An 18,134-nucleotide genomic window follows, 5' to 3' on the forward strand; every position below is an offset into this window, starting at 1 on the left:
TCGCCCAAGGTCCTGTAGCTTATAATGTGTTAGAGGTCAGCGGAAACAGCAAAGATGAAACCCTTGAAGCGGATTAACTCAAGGAATCCACATCTCCCTCTGCCCGCAGGGGGGAGTAACGGGAGAAAATCACCGGAGGCAGCGATAGCCAACCTCACGTGGCAGCGTGGGCTCCGGGTGCAGAGGCCCGGAGAGACCCGGGGGCAGAGCGGGGAACTCCAGGCGCTCTGCAGCAGGCCCACTGCCCGCGGGAAGCCCCCGTGGCTTTCCAAGCAGCCCCGGTAGTGGCGATTCGAGAACGGGAAATGAAAGGCTGCTTTCTCCTGGCGCGGAGCAGCCAGCCCCGTGGGCGAGCAGGCCGGGCGCCAGCAGCACCCACCCACGGCCACGCCTCTGCGGGCTGAGGGCGTGCAGTTCCCGGCACGACCACCAGGTGGCGCGGCGGCCTTAACCACCGCCGCCCCCCGGAGCCCGGGAGGAAACCTGTCGGGAAGGCCTCGGGTTCGCCTCCTGTCCCCGGGAGACCTCCAGAAAACGTGCTGCTAACCGCTAAGACGGACTCTTCGTTTCCGTGGCAGAGTCCTGATTCCGTCAGAGTCTGAGTTCGGGCCTCCCGGAACAGGATACATCAGCTCAGACTCTGGGATTCGCACCCCGGCTCCAGCACCTGGGTGACCGTAAGCAAGTGGCTTGGCTCCCCTGAGTCCCGGGGTCCTCGTTTGCAAAATATGGATGATGATAGCACCACGTTGTTGGGGAATGCTGGCCGCTAACACTCTGCTTTCCTTTTTTTACCCATTTGATACCTGTTGAATAGAGATTTGAGAAGCGTGAGTGCAGAGAGAAGGGGGTGCTCACCTCGCTTCTGCATCCTGTCCCCACTTTGGCTATATCAAGACACTTGCATCCCTCGGCCACTCCGGCCAGCTTGGGCCCATTGAGAGTTAAGGGGAGAGGCCAGCCTCCCACCAGGTGAGGGGTGAGGGCTGCAGTGACAGGGGCAGAAATCAGGGGCCGGCCTACAAGGGAACCTGACTCAGGACTCGACATTCCAGAACAGCAGCAGCAACTCAAAGCCGGTCACTACATTCCGGCCTTCATCATTTTCATTTATTTTACAGGCCTCTGGACTATGAACCCTTCTTACCCGTGGACTGGGGAAAATGTCAAGTCAGAGGGGAAAAGTGCTGAGTTAACATAAGGTGCTTTAGTGATGATTGTGCAGTAGTAAACAATGAATTCATCATTTGCTCCGCTTGGCATTTTCAATCTCTCAGAACCAAAAAAGCAATGAGTCACTTTAAATTGTGAATGAAAAGGAAACAAACCCGTAAAGCCCTCCCGAAGAAGAAGAAGCGGTTGCCAGTCTCTGCGCTGACTTAATTCCTAACCCACTAATTCCGAGCAGAGAGTGCCTTCTGCAAGAACTGCCGCTCCAGAAATAGATCCATCTGTTAGAACTGCTGGGGAGGGCGGTGCTAAGAAAAGCAGCTCGGGGTCACACTGTAGGGATTTCATGGTGATGACACAGCATCGCCAGCCAGATCAGGGGAGCGGACTGGCCTCGGGGAGGATCAGGATACAGGAGAGTGAGATCTAGGCTCTTGAGTGACAGGACCTCAGAATTCTCAACCAAGCAGTACATAAGATCTGGAGTCTTGGACCTCAGGGGACTTCGGCAATCACCCTTTTCCAAGTTACAGGACCCACTTGATCATGTCCAGAAATGTCCAGATTATCCCAAACATGAGATGCACTTGTAGAATCCACCGATTGAGAAAATGTATGAGTAGGGGGTTTTTATTATCCATGAATGCTTTTGTCCTTGTTACAGAAATCATTTTAAATCAACTTTATGTAGGTATAATTTCCACACAAAAAAATGAGCCCATTTTCAGATACAGTTCAGTGGGGTTTGACTGATTTCTCCACCTGAGCAACCACCACCCTAACTAAGGCCAGCACTCCTCGTGCCCCTCTGCAGCCAAATGCCCCCCACAGCCCCTACAAAAACTGACAACCAGTTATCTGACTTCCATCACTGTAGGTCAACTTCGCATATTGTAGCATTTCAAGTAATTGGGATCCTACAGTGTGTACTTTTTGGTGTGCAGGATCCCACGTATTGGCAACAGGAATTCTCATTCATTTCTGGTGGGAATGTAAAATGGTACAACCACTTTGTAAAACAGTTTGGCAGTTTCTTGTAAAGTTAAATATATGCTTACCATATGACCCAGCAATTCCACTTCTAGATATTTACCTAAGAGATAAGAAAACATATGTCCACAAAAAGACTTGTAGGCTTGTAGTTCATAGCAGTTTTATTATCACTCCAAACTGCAAACAATCCAAATGTCCATAAATAGGTAAATAGACAAATAAATTGCAGTATATTCACTCAGCAGAACACCACACCGCAATAAAAGGAAACAAACTACCCACACATGAAACAGTGGGTGATTTCTAAATTCCTTATAAAATTAATTCAACCTAAAAAAAAAAAATCCTGAAGTGAAACAGTGGGTGAATCTCAAAAACATTATGCTGGTAAAGTCACCAGACACAAAAGAATACATGCTGTATTATTCCATTTGTAGAAATCTTTTTGTTATTTTTTTATTTTATCATCACGGCAGCTGCAAGCAGTATATATAGATGGGAGATGTTTAATCCATGTTTGGTACACATTTGAGTTCACCCATCACTTTGCACTAACCTCACACACCCCAGAGACTACTTGTTCCCTTCTGCTGTCTTACAAGTAAAGAAATAAGGCCCCAAAGTTGAGATGACACGTATAAGGCTATTTCCCAATAAAGGAAAGGACTGGAACCCCTACCAGCTTCTAGGCAGTTACTGAATCTTTAAATACCATCTGTTCACTTCTCAATCTTTTTGGAACGTGCTGAGGCCCTGAGGGGACCTCTTGGTCCTCAGAGAGCCATTGGAGCCTCTGCCAAGTAGTGTGGGTTCCTCCCACATAAGGCAGCCTGAGGAAGCATGTATAATGCAGCAAACTCTTCTATGATGAATAATTGGATGCTCCCCTTCCCTCAGGGACCCTGGTCCTCTCTGGGGAGGCTCGGGTGTATGAGCATCCACCCCCAGTAGACACACACGTACACACAGGTACACATACATGTACGCCTCAATCGCCACATAAAACATACCTGAGGATCTTCACAGTTGCCTCCGAAAAAGCAGCTTGGTATTGACCCCAGGCCGCTGTGTGGTAAGCTGGGCAGTAAAGTGACGTGCATGTACCTTCTGGAATGTAGCTTTCATTGGACTTATCCCTAGGCATGTGATTGAATACTTCAAAATTCAGCCACGTTTCCACTCTTGGAACTGAAGGTGACCTGCAGTCATCTTGTTAGTCCTGCGGACCAGTCTGGGTTCTTTCTGGAAGATAGAAGCTACGCCATGTATTCCAGGTATGAAATGATTCAAAACCAGGGTTAAGCCTTGCCGTGGAAAGGGCGAGCAGAGAAAAAGATGAGGGAAGCCCTGGCCAAAGATCTCAGCGTCTAGCTCCAAGTGGCAGGTGTCCGAGACCATCTGAAAACTGCCGCAGAGGTGCAGCAGCTCCAGGGGGCTGTCTCCAGCCATCGGGGCCTACTGCACCCAAGGCAGGTGACTAAAGAGCTTGCCTGGAAGCTGCTGAGAAGTTCACCCCAGGCATGGGTGTCTGCTTGTAACTGCCAGGAACTCTACTCCCTGGGGTTGTTGTCAGGGTTAAGTGAAGCTAATGTATAGAAGACCCTAGCACAATGTGGTTCCCAACCAAGGGTGGCCTCGTCTCCCTCGGACATCCCAGCTCTGTGAACTTCCTTCTCTTAGAGCTGCAAGGGGCAGCCAAGGCTGAAGCATAGGTGGACACGTTCAGACTTGGCCACTGCGACTCTGCCAGCAGCTCTGCTTGCTTTGGCCTCCTTGGGCGAGCTAGGACCCATGTGGCAACCCAGGCAGTGTTTATTCAGCTATTTTTTCCTGTTCTCCTCCTCCCATGGCTTGTTTTGTTTTGTTTTTAATGTAACAGCAAGTAGTCTGTAGACAAAGGATTTGTCTCCATTGGATGTGGTGAGGGGAGTTTGCAGAGTACGTAATCACCAGGTAAGGGGCCTCATGGTTGGACATAAGAACATCCATCACATATGGAGAGAGAAGACACTTGGTTTCATTTGAGTTGAGATCATCCTTTCAGGGTACTTTTATTCTCCCAGATTATTCAAGCCAAGCGTTAAGAGGGTGACTTCCATTTTTAAGAAAATGATTTCTTAAAATTAAAAATAGGATAATTTTTACATTTGAGGATAATGTACAAATAAGACATCCCTCTCCAATATTTCCACCTCACAAAAATACATCTTGCTTTGCATTCCATACCCTCCCATCACAAAGAGATAATGCTCATATGCTTTTTTTCTTATTAAGATTTTATTATTTATTTGAGAGAGAAGGAGAGCACAAGCAGGGTGAAGAACAGAAGGAGAGGGAGAGGGAGAAGCCGGCTCCCCGCCAAGCAGGGAGCCCGACTCGGGGCTCGATCCCAAGACCCCAGGATCATGACCTGAGCTAAAGGCAGATGCTTAACCGACACAGCCACCCAGGCACACCTGTTCACATATTTTAATAACCTACAACCTTCCCCCTGTATCAGTCAAGGGTCGGGCAGGAAGCAGGTGGTGTACTCAAGTGGAGTAACTGAGAAGAGTAGAATGGAGAAGCTCTTGACGAAGGTGTAGATAGGGATAGGGGACATCAGAAGAATCTACCCCATGAGCTAACATTACCACCCCTAAGCCTTAGAAGCAAAGAAACAGAGGGGTTTCCAGAACCAAGGAGGTTACCCAAACTCTGAAAATACCACCAGAAATGTTAGTTTTTGGAGGAGAAATCTAGCCACTGCCCACCTGTGGCCAGGCAGGCAGGAGGCTGAGGGAATCCATACCCTCTTGCCTTCCAGTCTCTCCTCCTGCCTCCCCACCTGCTGTCACTGCCTCCCGTTGGCCAAATCATCCAGAAGCCAGCAGGCAAGGAGACCCACTGAGGCATGAAGGTTGGCCTCCAGGCGCTGAGCAGGGTGGAGAAGGGAGTGGTGAGAACCTGTACAGACAAAGAGGAAGTATCAGCAATTCCCTTACAACACTGGGAATTTGTTTTCTCACATCAGAGAAGCTTTTCTTTCAACTTCATTTTTAAAATTCCTTAATATCCAGTTATATGGAATTAATTTAACCAACCCCTCTGTAATCTCCACAGTAACTGTGAGATTATTTCTGATTTCTCACTCACAATAAGCATCTTTATACACAGTGCGATGAGCATCTTGGCAGACATTTCAAATGATTTTCCTAGGACAGATCCCCCCAAGTTGAATTGGGTCAAAATGATAGGCGTTTTCCAAAGCTTAACCTATATCGCTCTTAGATTTAGAGATAGCAAATATCTGTGCATGGATAAATTATGGCAAAGCTCTGGCAGTTTGGGATAAAATGGGATAATAAATGAAAGATGTTATTCAAAGGAAATGCCAAGAAGTGGTAAAGGAGAGAAAGCAGAGCTTTCCTTCTCTGAAGGGGTTTGGGAGGGCCCCCTTCCCATCCACAGCTAAAGGTCTCCCCATTATACGGAAGTATGTTTCTGAGTCCTCATTTGCAACCACCTTGCAAATCGGCAGGAACTTTCTCTTTCATCTGGAGTGTAGGACTGCATAAAAGGCCTTCCAATTGCTTATGCTGATGACCCAAATCATTATAAATTAGACAATCATTTTTCCGGCTGCACATTTGTCATTTTCTTCTGGTAACTTAGGCCTTCCTCAAATACCTACTAGTGCAAGGTGTGGAAGGCTGGAAAAAGAAAGTACTTAAGGAAGGAAAAGAAACCCATCTATAATTCAATGTTCACCATGCCCGCCATACACCTACACTGAGAAGTTAATTTATAGCCAGGTAAGATAATCAAGTGGTAATCGTACTGGGAAATCTTCCTGAATTCCTCAGAACAATAACCTTTTGGACAAACATTCTTTGAACATCGACTGTTTACTAAGTAAATTCCAAAATGCTTGAGTAAATTAAGATGTCTCAAATATGGCTCATTGCTGTGGGCCCCAAAACACAACTTTCCCAAGATTCAACACAACAAATACTAACTGCTAAGTTATGTTGGGCCCAAGAGCAGAATGTTGGGCAAGAAGTCACGGGTCCTCCTCTCAGAGAGCTTCCCATGATCAGAACTATTTAGTCTGTCCCCACCACAGCATGTCTCTCAGAAACCCAGCAAAAGAAAAAAGCAAGGAAGGAGCAAAGTTGATGGTTTTTTATATCCATTACCTAGTTTTCTTTGGGCAACAGATTTCGCAGGGGCCAAAAAAAGTGAGGGTGTGATTGAGATGATACTCAAACAATGGCAATTGGTAGTTACCCTAATTCCAAGGGATTTCAAGAGGATCTTGGTCAGCTTCATTGTAGCTTTTGGATTTGAGAGTCCTTTATCAGCTATTTCCTCCTAACTAGGGAAAAGAGTTACACCAATGATATTTCTTTTGTGTAATCAGTACCGAGCTTTCCTGCTTATCAATTAAAAAAAAAAAGTGTTGACATATTTCTGCAAGGACTAGGAAGAGCAATCTAATAAATAATACTTGTTGTGGCACAAAAATACCAGTCTGATAGTCACTTCCTGAGACAATCTGATAGTCACTTCCTAAGACAATCAGCAATTTGAACCTTTAAAAAATTCCCAAGATGTAGAAGGAATTTGGCTCTGTGTGTTATGGAATACTATTATATTAATTATGAAAGCCTCTATCTAACTGACTGATTGGTAGGAACCATCAAATGACACTGGATCAGCCTCCTAACTTTTTGGGTTGTCGCTTGCCCCCATGAATATGAAAATAGTATCATATGCCTCACCTGGCCCTTTCTCAGTCTCTAAAGCAACCATTTCAGCCTCCTGTGCTCTCCTCAAAGCGCCCACACAGCACCCCCACTTTGCCCTTTGCTTTGACCTCACTTCCTACCTCACTGAAAAATTAGAAGCATTCAGACAGGAATGCCTTTTTTCTTTTTTTTTAAATCAGCAAACTACCTGAATCTGCATCCATCCCTTGGTTTTCTTTTCTTCCAGGGGAGAACTGCCCTGCTGCCATCCAGGGCAGCCCTCCCCTCCTCCCCCTGCTGGAGGCACTAATGCCGAAGCCTCTTTCTTTTGCAAGGCCTCTCTCCCTCTCATCTTCCCCCATATCTCTACTACGTTGTCCCTCTTCTTCCTTTGCAACTGTTCCCATCAACCTAAAAACTCACTTCAGTATCACTCATCTCTACAAACTCTCCCATTACTACTCACATATATCAGCCACCTTTCCTGGAAAAGGTGGCATTTACTCCACTCCTTTCAATCCCACTTACTCACCAACCCCTGGACCTCTGACTTCCAACCCCACTACCCCATGAAACCTGCGCTTGTCCTACATGGGCCACCGACAGCCTCCATGTATGGTCTGTAGGACTCTTCCCATTCCTCATTCCACGCAGTTTGCCACATCTTCCTTCTTGAACACTTTTTCCACCTGTGCTGTAATACCACACTGTCCTGATCTCCTCTCTCTCTCTTTCTCTCTCTCTCTCTCTCTGACTACTCCTGCTCCCTCTCCAATGGAAAATACTGGATGCTGCAGAGTCTTTGGCCTTCTACTCATCTCTAGTTGCATTTTTCCCCACAAGAGCTCATCCAGAACGAAGTTATCAGTAATCCTTCAGGTCCTGACTCCAGATTTCTGCCTCTCCCCCTGACCTTCCCTAAGTTCCAGACTCATATGTCCAGTGTCCTACATGTCACCTCTCCATGACCTATAATAGGTATCTCTAAATTAGCATATTCGAAACACAACCACAACTTGCCTAGCGGTGGAAGTCGTCTTTAACACCATCCATGTTAACATTTGTCGTATTCAACCCAGAGCAAGTACTGTTGGATCTGCCTCCAGAATACATCCTAAGTGTATCTGCTTTCCTCCATGCTCACTGCCGGTCTTCTTCCATCCACCATTTTCTCTGACCCGCCGTAGCATAACACGGGCAATTATTGCTCTCTCCCCAAAACTGTTTTTTTAAACCCAAATCCTACAGTATCAACCCCCTGCTTAAACCCCTTCAGTAGCTTCTCTTTTATTTCAGAATAAAGTCCAAATTCCTTACTTTCACCTACAAGACCCTCAAGATCTGGCCCTCCTTGTCTATCTATCTCAGATCATTCTCTCTCTCTTTCTCTCCCCTCCACCACCCCCCACCCACTCCCTCATTTTCTTCTATTTTTTAAATGTATTTATTTATTTGAGAGAGAGAGCACAGAGGGAGAAGGAGAAGCAGGCTAGGTCCCAGGACCCCGGGATCATGACCTGAGCTGAAGATGGACGCTTAACCCACTGGGCCACCCAGGCACCCCCCTCCCTCATTACCATCCAAACTCACTCCTCTCTCTGGCCCTCCAGTCTGCCTTCTTCCTCTTTGCCCTGGAAAACACCAGCTCTTAGCATGGCTCCCTGCTGCTCCAACCTTTAGGTCCCAGCTCAAAAGTCACCTTCTAGAGGTCTTCTCTGACCTGCTCCATTCCCCTCTCCAGCAACCTTACCAGAGCTGAAGCAGTTACTGTTCATTACCATCTCTGTCTCTCCCCCACTAGCATGTAAATTCTTGGAGAGCAGTTTCTCTCTCTCTCTCTCTCTCTCTCTCTCTCTCTCTCTCTCTCTCTCTCTCTCTCCCTCTCCCTCGCACCTATAATATTCCTTGCTAAATAGCTGTTTAGTTTAATCGAATACTACCATCAGCAAAAAGGTTTGGAATGAATCAAAAATTATTTTCAGGGGCACCTGGGTGGCTGGGTTAGTTAAGCAGCTGCCTTCAGCTCAGGTCGTCATGATCCTGGGGTCCTGCAATCGAGTCTTGCATCAATTGTCTTACCCGCCGCTCCCCCACACACTTGTGCTCGCTCACTCTCTCTCAAATACATAAAATCTTTTAAAAAAGTGTTTTCATCTATCATGACTTTATTTCCAGACAGACATTTGGACTCTCAAGATACATGTAATTTTGGTTTGAGTCATTAATTCCCTTAAGTGGAAAATATTTTAATAGTTTCATTGTTTGAAAAATGGGTAAAAAGCACTCCTAGTGTGAGGGTTTATTCCTTAATATTGTTAAGTCATTATGTGCTTTGAATAAAAAATACCAAACAGAGTTCCTTTCTGTGAACCTCTGGGGCCAAGGGGGTAGGATTTAAACTCTCCCCCTTTTGTTCATCTTACAGACCGTGTGTTTACATCAATGGCCCAAGGAGATCAGGGAGCCTGAGATTTGTGAACGTTCTCCTTAGAATAAACACAGACTCATTAGGATCATGTACTTTAAAGTCTCCTAAGCATGTGTTTGCTTCTCAGCTTCCTTCACACCCTTCTCGGGCTCCAGCCCCAGCTCCTCGTAGCTGCAGCTTCTGTGAAGCTCAGTACTGCCCACTGCCCTGGCGAGCAGCCCCCAGCGGCTCGTGATGCCCAGGTCTGAGGCAGGGATGGCCAGGTTGCTGGGTCATGAGTGCCAGCCACCTAGGCAGGGCCTCAGGGACACAGGGGGCTACTGTACTCCTGCTGCTGTGCCTCAACTTACCTCGCTGACTGCAGCTGTGCCCTGCTGTGATTTTTCCTCCACTCGCCTTGCTGAAAGTGTCCATTCCCCAACACACAGGATATCCTCAGTTCCTGAAGTTCCCAGGTGTCTTTTCAATTGAGAAATGCACAAAAAGTCTTCGGGGTGTGGGGGGGTGGCCGCCTGGATCAGGATACTAATCCCATCGGCAATACCTGAGTGAGTCGTCTTCTAAATGTGTACATGATTGCTCCACAGAACAGGGCATATACTGCTGGGTCCCCACAAGGGCTTGATGGCAGAAATAAATCCTACCGGGCTTGTAAACAAAGTGACATCAATACCCTCAGTTCAGGGAAGGTGTCACCGCTACTGTGTTTATTGGTAGGGAAAAGCAGGCTTACTGTTGGAACAGCCTATTTCCAAACATCCGTGGCTTAACACTGTGAAGGTTTATTTATTTCATATGTCACAATCCAATCAGGTCAGTGGGAATGGTGAAGGGGGTATCTCTCCTCCAGCGACCCAGGCTCCTTCCTCCTACTGCAGGGGTTCTTAACCTGAAGTCCACAGATCCCCAAAAGGGTATACAGAATTCAGAGGGTCTGTGAACTTGGAGTGGGGAAAAAGTATATATTTTCATTATCATTAAGCTCCTAACTATAATTCCACGTGTCCTGTAATAATGGTTGACAGCATCAAACCATAATATTAGTGCCACCTGTGACTTTACTACCAATTGAAAGCATAGGTATTTTCATATCACATTACAATTTTAGCAGCTATCATGAAATATCATTTAGGCTTAACAATGCTTTGAAATTATGGTTAGTCATTAGACTCACTTCAAGATCTTGCTATTCAATATGTTAATTAAAGAGTGCATGGAGAACCATATCACAAAATACTTGTAATACTTTGATAACTGTATTTCAGTACACTTGCTCTTTTTTGTATTTCTATATGTTTTATTTTAAATGTTAAAAAAAATCCCTTTCCATAGGTTTAGTGAAACTGCCAAAAGGGTACAGGGCAAGCAAAAGATTGAGAACCCCCCCCCCCATTAAGTGGTTCTGCTGTACCTTAAGTCCTTGAGTGCCATACTGGTTGCCAGATAGTTGAGGGACAAGTCTCAGAAGGAATATATTGCTTCTGCCCCCATTCCATTATCCTAATTCAGTCACCTGCCCCCACCTGACTGCAAGGGAGGCTGGGAAATGGGGTCTGGCTGTGTACTCAGAGGAAGAGAAAACGGGGCTTCGTGAGCACACAGCAGTGACTATCACCAGGCCTGTGGGAATAATCAGCCAAGCAGTGGCATCTCAAGGACAAGGGCCCTCTCTGGAGAAAACTAATCTCCTGGCACATTCATTTCAGGAAGTATAATCATAATAATACCATGACAACTACCACTGTTTGAATAATTATTACTCCTGTTGGTGTTGTGCTGAAGGATTCACTTTCATGACCTCGTTTAATCCATTAATAACCCCATGAGACAGGTACTTGAGAAAGTAAGTCCAAAATCAGTGCTCTCAATCGCTGTGCTGTTTTGGGGAAACACTGAGACCCTCGTAAGAGAAGGTGGCATTGTGTCCTAGAGGAAAGGGCAGTTCCTGGTGCCGAACTGCCTGGATTCCCAGCTTTGCTAGAAGCTGGTTCATTCACTGGGCACCATTTACTGAAACTCTATGAATCTATACAATGGTGGCAATAATAGGATCTATCTCTTGGAATTATATGAGATAAACTTTTTTAACAGCACTTGGCATATGGTAAGTGCTCAACTAATGTTAGATACCGTCATTAATGCCTAACTAATGGCACTGTGACCACCTTAATGAAAATGAACTAAATATTCAGAGCGACTTACTATCCATGAAGGATGCAGGAAAATGTCTGAGGTCAGCAAGATCGTCACCAGCTGGGGGAGGGGGGGTTGTTCCCTAGAATGGCATGCTGAATTATACTCAAGATGATGGGAAGTTGCCACCCTTCTTTTTTAAGACTTATTTATTTTGGAGGGAGAGAGAGTGGGGGGGAGGTGGGCAGAAGGAGAAGGAACAGAAGAGAATCTGAAGCAGAGTCCCTATTGAGCACTGAGTCTAACGTGGGGCTTGATCCCATGACCCCGAGATCATGACCTGAGCCCAAATCCAGTCAGACACTTAACTGACTGAGCTACCCAGGCACCCCAAGTTCTTACCTTCCCTTTTTTTTTAAAGATTGATTGATTGATTGATTGATTGGAGAAAGAGCGTGCATGAGCAGGGGGGGGCAGAGGGGGGAGGGAGAAGCAGGCTCCCCGATGAGCAGGAAGCCTGATGCGGGCTCCATTCCAGGAATCCAGGATCATGACCTGAGCTGAAGGCAGATGCTTAACCGACTGAGCCACCCAGGTGCCCAATTTGTTACTTTCCTAACAAAAGGGGAAGAAATATGTTGGGATGACAGAAAATATTGATGGGTTAATTTTCATTTCAATGTAATTTTCTCCTGTTTACAGAATTCTATGAAGGTGATGTTCAAATGCCTCTGGAAAAACTGCGGGAAGGTGCTGAGCACTGCAGCAGGTATCCAGAAACACATACGGACCATTCATCTTGGGTAAGGCAACCCTCCCTTCAGGGCTTGATGTTTAGTCTCCACGAGTTCAATCTAGGGTCACCTGCACTCAGATATTATATACCACACTATGCCTTAAAAGTTCTGAACGCAGGAATAGAGACTGGGCTTGCTTGGTCTTCCTAACCCCTATGGAGACGGCCACTCAGATAATATAGGCCAATATGGCACAGTGGAGAGAATATGGATGTAACCTTGCAAAGCCTCCTCAATTTACTTACCAAGTAACCTTAGGCAAATCACTGCTCAGAGCCTCAGTTCCCTCTGAAAATGAGGCTAAAAGTAATAACAGCCCAGCCAGGTCATGTGTAAAGAGTCAAAAATAAAATGGATGTGAGCGTGATTTGTAAAATATAAAATACTAGCATAGAGTAGGTTCCTTGGACTCCCTGAAATTGTCAAATTCGATGTGCATTTTTCCCAATGGGGAATATTCATGACTTTGAGTCTTAAAAGCACATAGATAGCCAGAAAAGGGTTTAAGAACCACTGTGTCAATCGGCGCTGTGGTTTCTACTCTTATGACACCTGATGACTTGGCTCCTTCATTTTCTGTTGTTCAGATAAGCCCTTTATGTGTATGATCTATGCTTTTCCTTGGGTTATTTAAAAACCGTTTTAAGGAAAGCGAACACGCAGTTTCCAGCAGCAGTGATAAGGAGTCACACTACAGGGGCAGTGGTGGTTCTGCAGTCTTGTCCTGTTGGCTCTGGGTCTTTCCTGCCCAGGAACATTGGACTCCAGAGGAGCTTGGGAGGCTGTAAGCCATAGCCAGTGTGTATAAGGCAAATCCAAACGCATGACCAAGTCCCCAAATGCTTGGACAAAGGAGTCCTTTCAATGAGATGAGTGTCGAGAAATAAACACTCCAGTCACTCGGCCAAGCAAGGGACAAATTTAGGAAATGCATCATCCATAAAAAAGTGGTATTAAAAGAAAATAATAGTGGGCTCTCTACAGTGATTTTGCTGGTCTGTGCAGGTGGGCTCCTTCAGTGACTGTGGAGAGAAGCAGGAGTCTAGCTCACTTACTGATGTTTGGGGACACAGCCAGACCCTTCCAGAGAACAGCACACAGGAGGTTACCAAGCCCTGTGGGTGTGGTGCAGCAGGGCTGAGCTTCTGCTCCCCTCACCAGGGGGGTCGTGTCTACCTTTACCCTCCAAGAAATACCCCACTGAAACACCACAGAACACCCTCACTCCTGTTCCTGAAGTCTCCAGGGATGGAAATCCTCCAGTGTCTCCCCTCAAGCCTCATTGTCAGGACAACTCATCATGTAAATAGCTCCGAGTTATTTAAAGGTCTAGAAAAAACTTCCTGAAGCTATAATCAGGAGCTAGGGTATTTGTTTTAAAGTCCATCTGCCTAGAAAACTGAATCCTATTCGGTACCTCAAAGAAGTCCATGCCACATATATGTATTTATAGACTATAAGTGGCATCTCACGATTTTTCTTTGAGCTTCTGGGCTGCTCTCAAGGTGGGCAAAATTCAAAATGCAGCCACTAGTGTTTGCTTCCCTAGGATTCCTTTTACACTGTGCATTTTTTTAAAAAAAAGATTTTACTTATTTATTTGACACAGAGAGAGAGAAAGAACGAGAGCAAGAGCAGGGAGCCAGATACAGGGATCTCAGGCCCCTGGGATCACGACCTGAGCTGAAGCCAAACACTTAACCAACTGAGCCACCCAGGTGCCCCTACACTGTGCTTTTTAAATTGTCTGGGTGCATCAGGACTCACAACCCTGCCAGCCACTGCACAGGGATGGGCCTGGGTTAGCAGAACTCCGAGGCCAGTTTGTACATATGAAGCCTGAAGCCTGAGCTCTCTCATGAACTGGGAGAGGAAAATCACCTTTGCTTTCATCCATGAGCTCGATTATGGGATGTAGGATGATGGAACATTTTCAATGCATGTTGGCTGGCAGGGAAGGCAGGGGAGCCCCCACCCCCAAAAATATGTATATCACATCTGCTATAGCTGCAGTGCCCGCCAAGAGTATAAGAAAAAAACACTGTTTTTCTCTTAAATCTCACTCCACTCTTGTATACCAGGGGCTGATCCTGATTTATCCCCATGTGGGACACACAATTTCCCCTAGGCCTGTGTGTCTATTAGTAGCACTCAGCAGTCAGTAGCCACTCGGCCTGCCCTTTACTGGAAAGGAAGTGGGGACAGGAATAGAACAGGCGCACATTCTTGGGTCCATTCTCTGGGGTCTTTAATGGTATGCTTGTCACAAAGCCAAGCCCTGCCAGACCTGGGAGAGCAGAGACACCTCCCCAGACGCCCCAGCCTGAGAGCTCCGGGGACATGGGACAAGGCTAGGAGAAGCCGCTGATTTGACCAAACAGAAAGGCCCACGAGACAGAGAGATTTTTTATTTTAGGTTCTATATAGGGCTTGGGAGTAGGGGGGAAAAAAGTTTATTCCAAGTGAGTGATCTACTACTGCTGGATATGTTCATGAAATCTGGGGCTACTTCACAGAAGGGAGACATACAGAGGCTACCTTATAAAGCCAGGTGGCTAGATGTGCACCACGTCTCTGGAAATTAAATCAAACACATCTTTTCTAAAGAGATGGATGGTTATTTTATTTTACTCAAAACTTTCTGTGGGAAAGTACAGTTGCCCATGTCTCATGGAGAACTCAGCACCACGAAGAGATTGCTCTGAGCGGTAGTAAACGTGGAGGCCTTCTAACTCCAACTTCATTTTAATTCGATAAGCACTCAGTGCTTACTATGCATGAGGCACGCCTCTACAGCCTCTATATTTATTGGCTTAATCCTCACAATAAGCAGGCACTATGATTATCCCCATTTTATCAGTGAAGAGCCTGAGGCACTGGGCCTGTCAGCTGCCACAGTCACACACACAGCTGGAAGGTGTCAGGATTTGAACCCAGGAAATCTGACTCCAGGATTAATGCTCAAGGACGTCAGCTTCATCCATTCAACATTTAACAGGTACTTTGTGCCAGAAACATCGATGTGCGTAGAGTGACACAGAATGAACAAGATGTAGCCCAAGAGGCGCATAGTCTTAGGGAGGTGGCAAGGGTTTAAAAAAAAATCACAGAAATGTGCCAAATAATTAAATAAAGTGAATAAGAATTAATACTCTTCAAAGGGAGCTCAGACGACCTAGCAGTGAGGAGCCAAGTCCTGACTCCTAACCTTCAATCCCAAATTTGACTTCTGGGCACTTCCATCACCAGCCCCCCTTGCCCGGACAGTGGCTACGGCTCACCTGCACCAACGGCCTCCTTGCCAGTCTCCCCTTCTGGCTCTTGCCCTCTGTCCCCTATTCTCCAGACACTAGCCAGAGGGATCCTTCTAAAAAGTACCTTATAGGGTCGTCTGGGTGGTTCTGTTGGTTAAGCATCTGCCTTTGGCTCGGGTCGTGATTCCGGGGGTCCTGGGATTGAGTCCCATGTTGGGCTCCTCGCTCGGTGGGGAGTCCGCTTCTCCGCCTTTCCTCCTCCTCCTCTCTGTGCTCTCTCTAATAAATAAATAAATAAATAAATAAATAAATAAATAAATAAATAATCTTTTTAAAAAAAATAAAATAAAAAGTACCTTATATTCCTCACAAGCCCCCTGGCTTCCATCACACTGAGAATGACATGCAGAGCCATTCCATGGACTACACAGCCCTGTGCCATCTTGCATCTGCCTCTGTTCACCAACCTGGTGCCCTGAGCTCCAGCCTCCGGCCTCTCTGCCCTGCGTGGAAAACACCAAACCTGACCTCCCTAGGGCTATGTGCTGCTGGTGCGGGTTTTTCCTTCATGTCACTCACGCCCCCGATCAAATGTCACCACTTCAGTGAGACTTCCTCTGGACATTTCTCTTTAAAATAAATGCCCACCCTTCATCAGTTACCCTGCTAAAGGATGCTAAATCTGTTTTAATTTTTCTTTCTGGGATATGTCCCTACTTGACATATTAAATATGCATTTCTTTGTGGGTTTCCTGTCAGCATCTCCCACTAGGATGTAAATTCCATCACAATTTAAATATATAAATAAGGGCAGCCTGGGTGGCTCAGCGGTTTAGCCCCGCCTTCAGTCCAGGACATGATCCTGGAGAACCTGGGATCAAGTCTCACGTTGGGCTCCCAGCATGGAGCCTGCTTCTCCCTCTGGCCTGTGTCTCTCCCTCTCTCTCTCTCTATCTCTGTGTGTGTGTGTGTGTGTGTGTGCTCTCATGAATAAATAAATAAAATCTTTTTTAAAAAAGTTTAAAAATAAAGTACATAAAAATGTAAAGTATAGGGATCCCTGGGTGGCGCAGTGGTTTGGCGCCTGCCTTTGGCCCAGGGCGTGATCCTGGAGACCCAGGATCGAATCCCACGTCGGGCTCCCGGTGCATGGAGCCTGCTTCTCCCTCTGCCTGTGTCTCTGACTCTCTCTCTCTCTCTCTCTGTGTGTGTAACTATCATAAATAAATAAAGAAAAAAATATTTAAAAAAAAAATGTAAAGTATAAATAAATATATAAATTCATTATAATCTCTGCTTTGTTCATCATGCTATCAGGAGACCCTAGAAAAGTGCCTGGATGTAATAGGCTCTCAGTAACTTGTTGCTGAATAACTGATTGGTTAAATAAATTGTTTTAAGAGGTCAAGGAAGGCTTCCCTGCAAGTGGACAGTAGAGTTGAGTGTTGCAGGATAAGTCAGAGTTTGCCAGACAGACCAGACAGGGGAAAAGCATTCCAGACAGAGGGAAGAGAAAGTGCAAGATTTCGGGGCAAGAAGGCAGACTGGGTTCGTGTCATCATTTTTTGCTCTCTTTTGCCCCAGGCGTGTTGGGGATTCCGACTACAGTGATGGAGAAGAGGACTTTTACTACACTGAGATCAAGCTCAACACAGACTCAGTGGCAGATGGACTGAGCAGCCTGGCCCCGGTGTCACCTTCTCAGTCCCTGGCTTCACCTCCCACTTTCCCCATCCCAGATTCAAGCCGAACAGAAACTCCTTGTGCCAAAACTGAGACTAAATTGATGACACCCTTGAGCCGCTCAGCTCCCACCACCCTCTACCTCGTGCACACCGACCATGCTTACCAGGTGACTTGCAAAGGACCTTGTGGGTAACCACTCTGACCCCCCACCAAAAGCAATAGCATTCTGCTTTTGCACTGGAAAGGGTACAAAAACAGCATCACACAAGTAGCCTAATAGCTGAGTTCTTTTTTTCTTTTTCTCCTTTTAAAGTTCAGACCTCACACAGATGGGGCTCTGGGGATTCTTGGACTCCCCAATATTGACTAAAGATCCAACCCTTTAGGGATCCCTGGGTGGCGCAGCAGTTTGGGGCCTGCCTTTGGCCCAGGGCGCGATCCTGGAGACCCGGGATCGAATCCCACGTCGGGCTCCCGGTGTATGGAGCCTGCTTCTCCCTCTGCCTGTGTCTCTGCCTCTCTCTCTCTCTCTGTGACTATCATAAATAAATAAAAAAATAAAAATAAAAATTTAAAAAATAAATAAATAAATAAAGATCCAACCCTTTAGAGGTTGTCATAGGACTAAAAATCCTTAATATTGTAAAGATCTCACAATTGTGCCTGGCCCACGATCTAAGTATCTGTTAAATAAAAAAATATAAGTGAAAAAGTGAGCACCGAAAGCTTTGGCACAATGACATAACCACACTGTGTCCCAACTCTGGGACTCCATGCCCTGTCTTCTGAATTGGTAACTAACCCTCACAGATCAGAGCAGTGATGATCAATGTTCCCCAAATTAGCAGTGTCAACATCACCTAGGAACTTGTCAGAAATGTAAACTCTTGGGGCAGCCCCAGACCTTTTGGGCAGGAGGGAGGGCTGGGGGTCCAGCAGTCTG

At 46.2% G+C, this 18,134-nt stretch overlaps 1 protein-coding gene and 1 long non-coding RNA gene across 15 annotated transcripts in view; one reads left to right on the forward strand and one right to left on the reverse strand.

Annotated features, from left to right (window-relative positions):
• The window catches only part of ZNF704 (zinc finger protein 704), a 242,056-nt gene that overhangs the window by 185,405 nt on the left and 38,517 nt on the right, over nucleotides 1-18,134 (forward strand). For all 5 annotated transcript variants that reach the window (XR_005989897.1, XR_005989896.1, XR_005989898.1 and 2 more), the window contains 2 exons: nucleotides 12,157-12,257; nucleotides 17,090-17,357. Coding sequence is in view for 2 of the 5 variants with exons in the window: in XM_041768963.1 (XP_041624897.1) it covers nucleotides 12,157-12,257; nucleotides 17,090-17,357 (369 nt within the window). In the remaining 3 variants the exon portion in view is untranslated. The remainder of the gene's footprint in view (nucleotides 1-12,156; nucleotides 12,258-17,089; nucleotides 17,358-18,134) is intronic.
• Nucleotides 1-18,134, reverse strand: part of LOC121498790 — a 115,962-nt gene that overhangs the window by 14,803 nt on the left and 83,025 nt on the right. For 7 of the 10 annotated variants that reach the window (XR_005989907.1, XR_005989903.1, XR_005989900.1 and 4 more), the window contains 5 exons: nucleotides 15,630-15,784; nucleotides 4,917-5,109; nucleotides 3,174-3,405; nucleotides 2,229-2,263; nucleotides 548-806 (listed from right to left, as the gene is read on the reverse strand). This is a non-coding gene — a long non-coding RNA (uncharacterized LOC121498790). The remainder of the gene's footprint in view (nucleotides 1-547; nucleotides 807-2,228; nucleotides 2,264-3,173; nucleotides 3,406-4,916; nucleotides 5,110-15,629; nucleotides 15,785-18,134) is intronic. The other 3 variants (XR_005989905.1, XR_005989906.1, XR_005989902.1) reach the window with 3 other exon arrangements.

The sequence above is a fragment of the Vulpes lagopus genome, chromosome 9, assembly GCF_018345385.1.
Source record: "Vulpes lagopus strain Blue_001 chromosome 9, ASM1834538v1, whole genome shotgun sequence".
NCBI classification, from domain to species: domain Eukaryota; kingdom Metazoa; phylum Chordata; class Mammalia; order Carnivora; family Canidae; genus Vulpes; species Vulpes lagopus.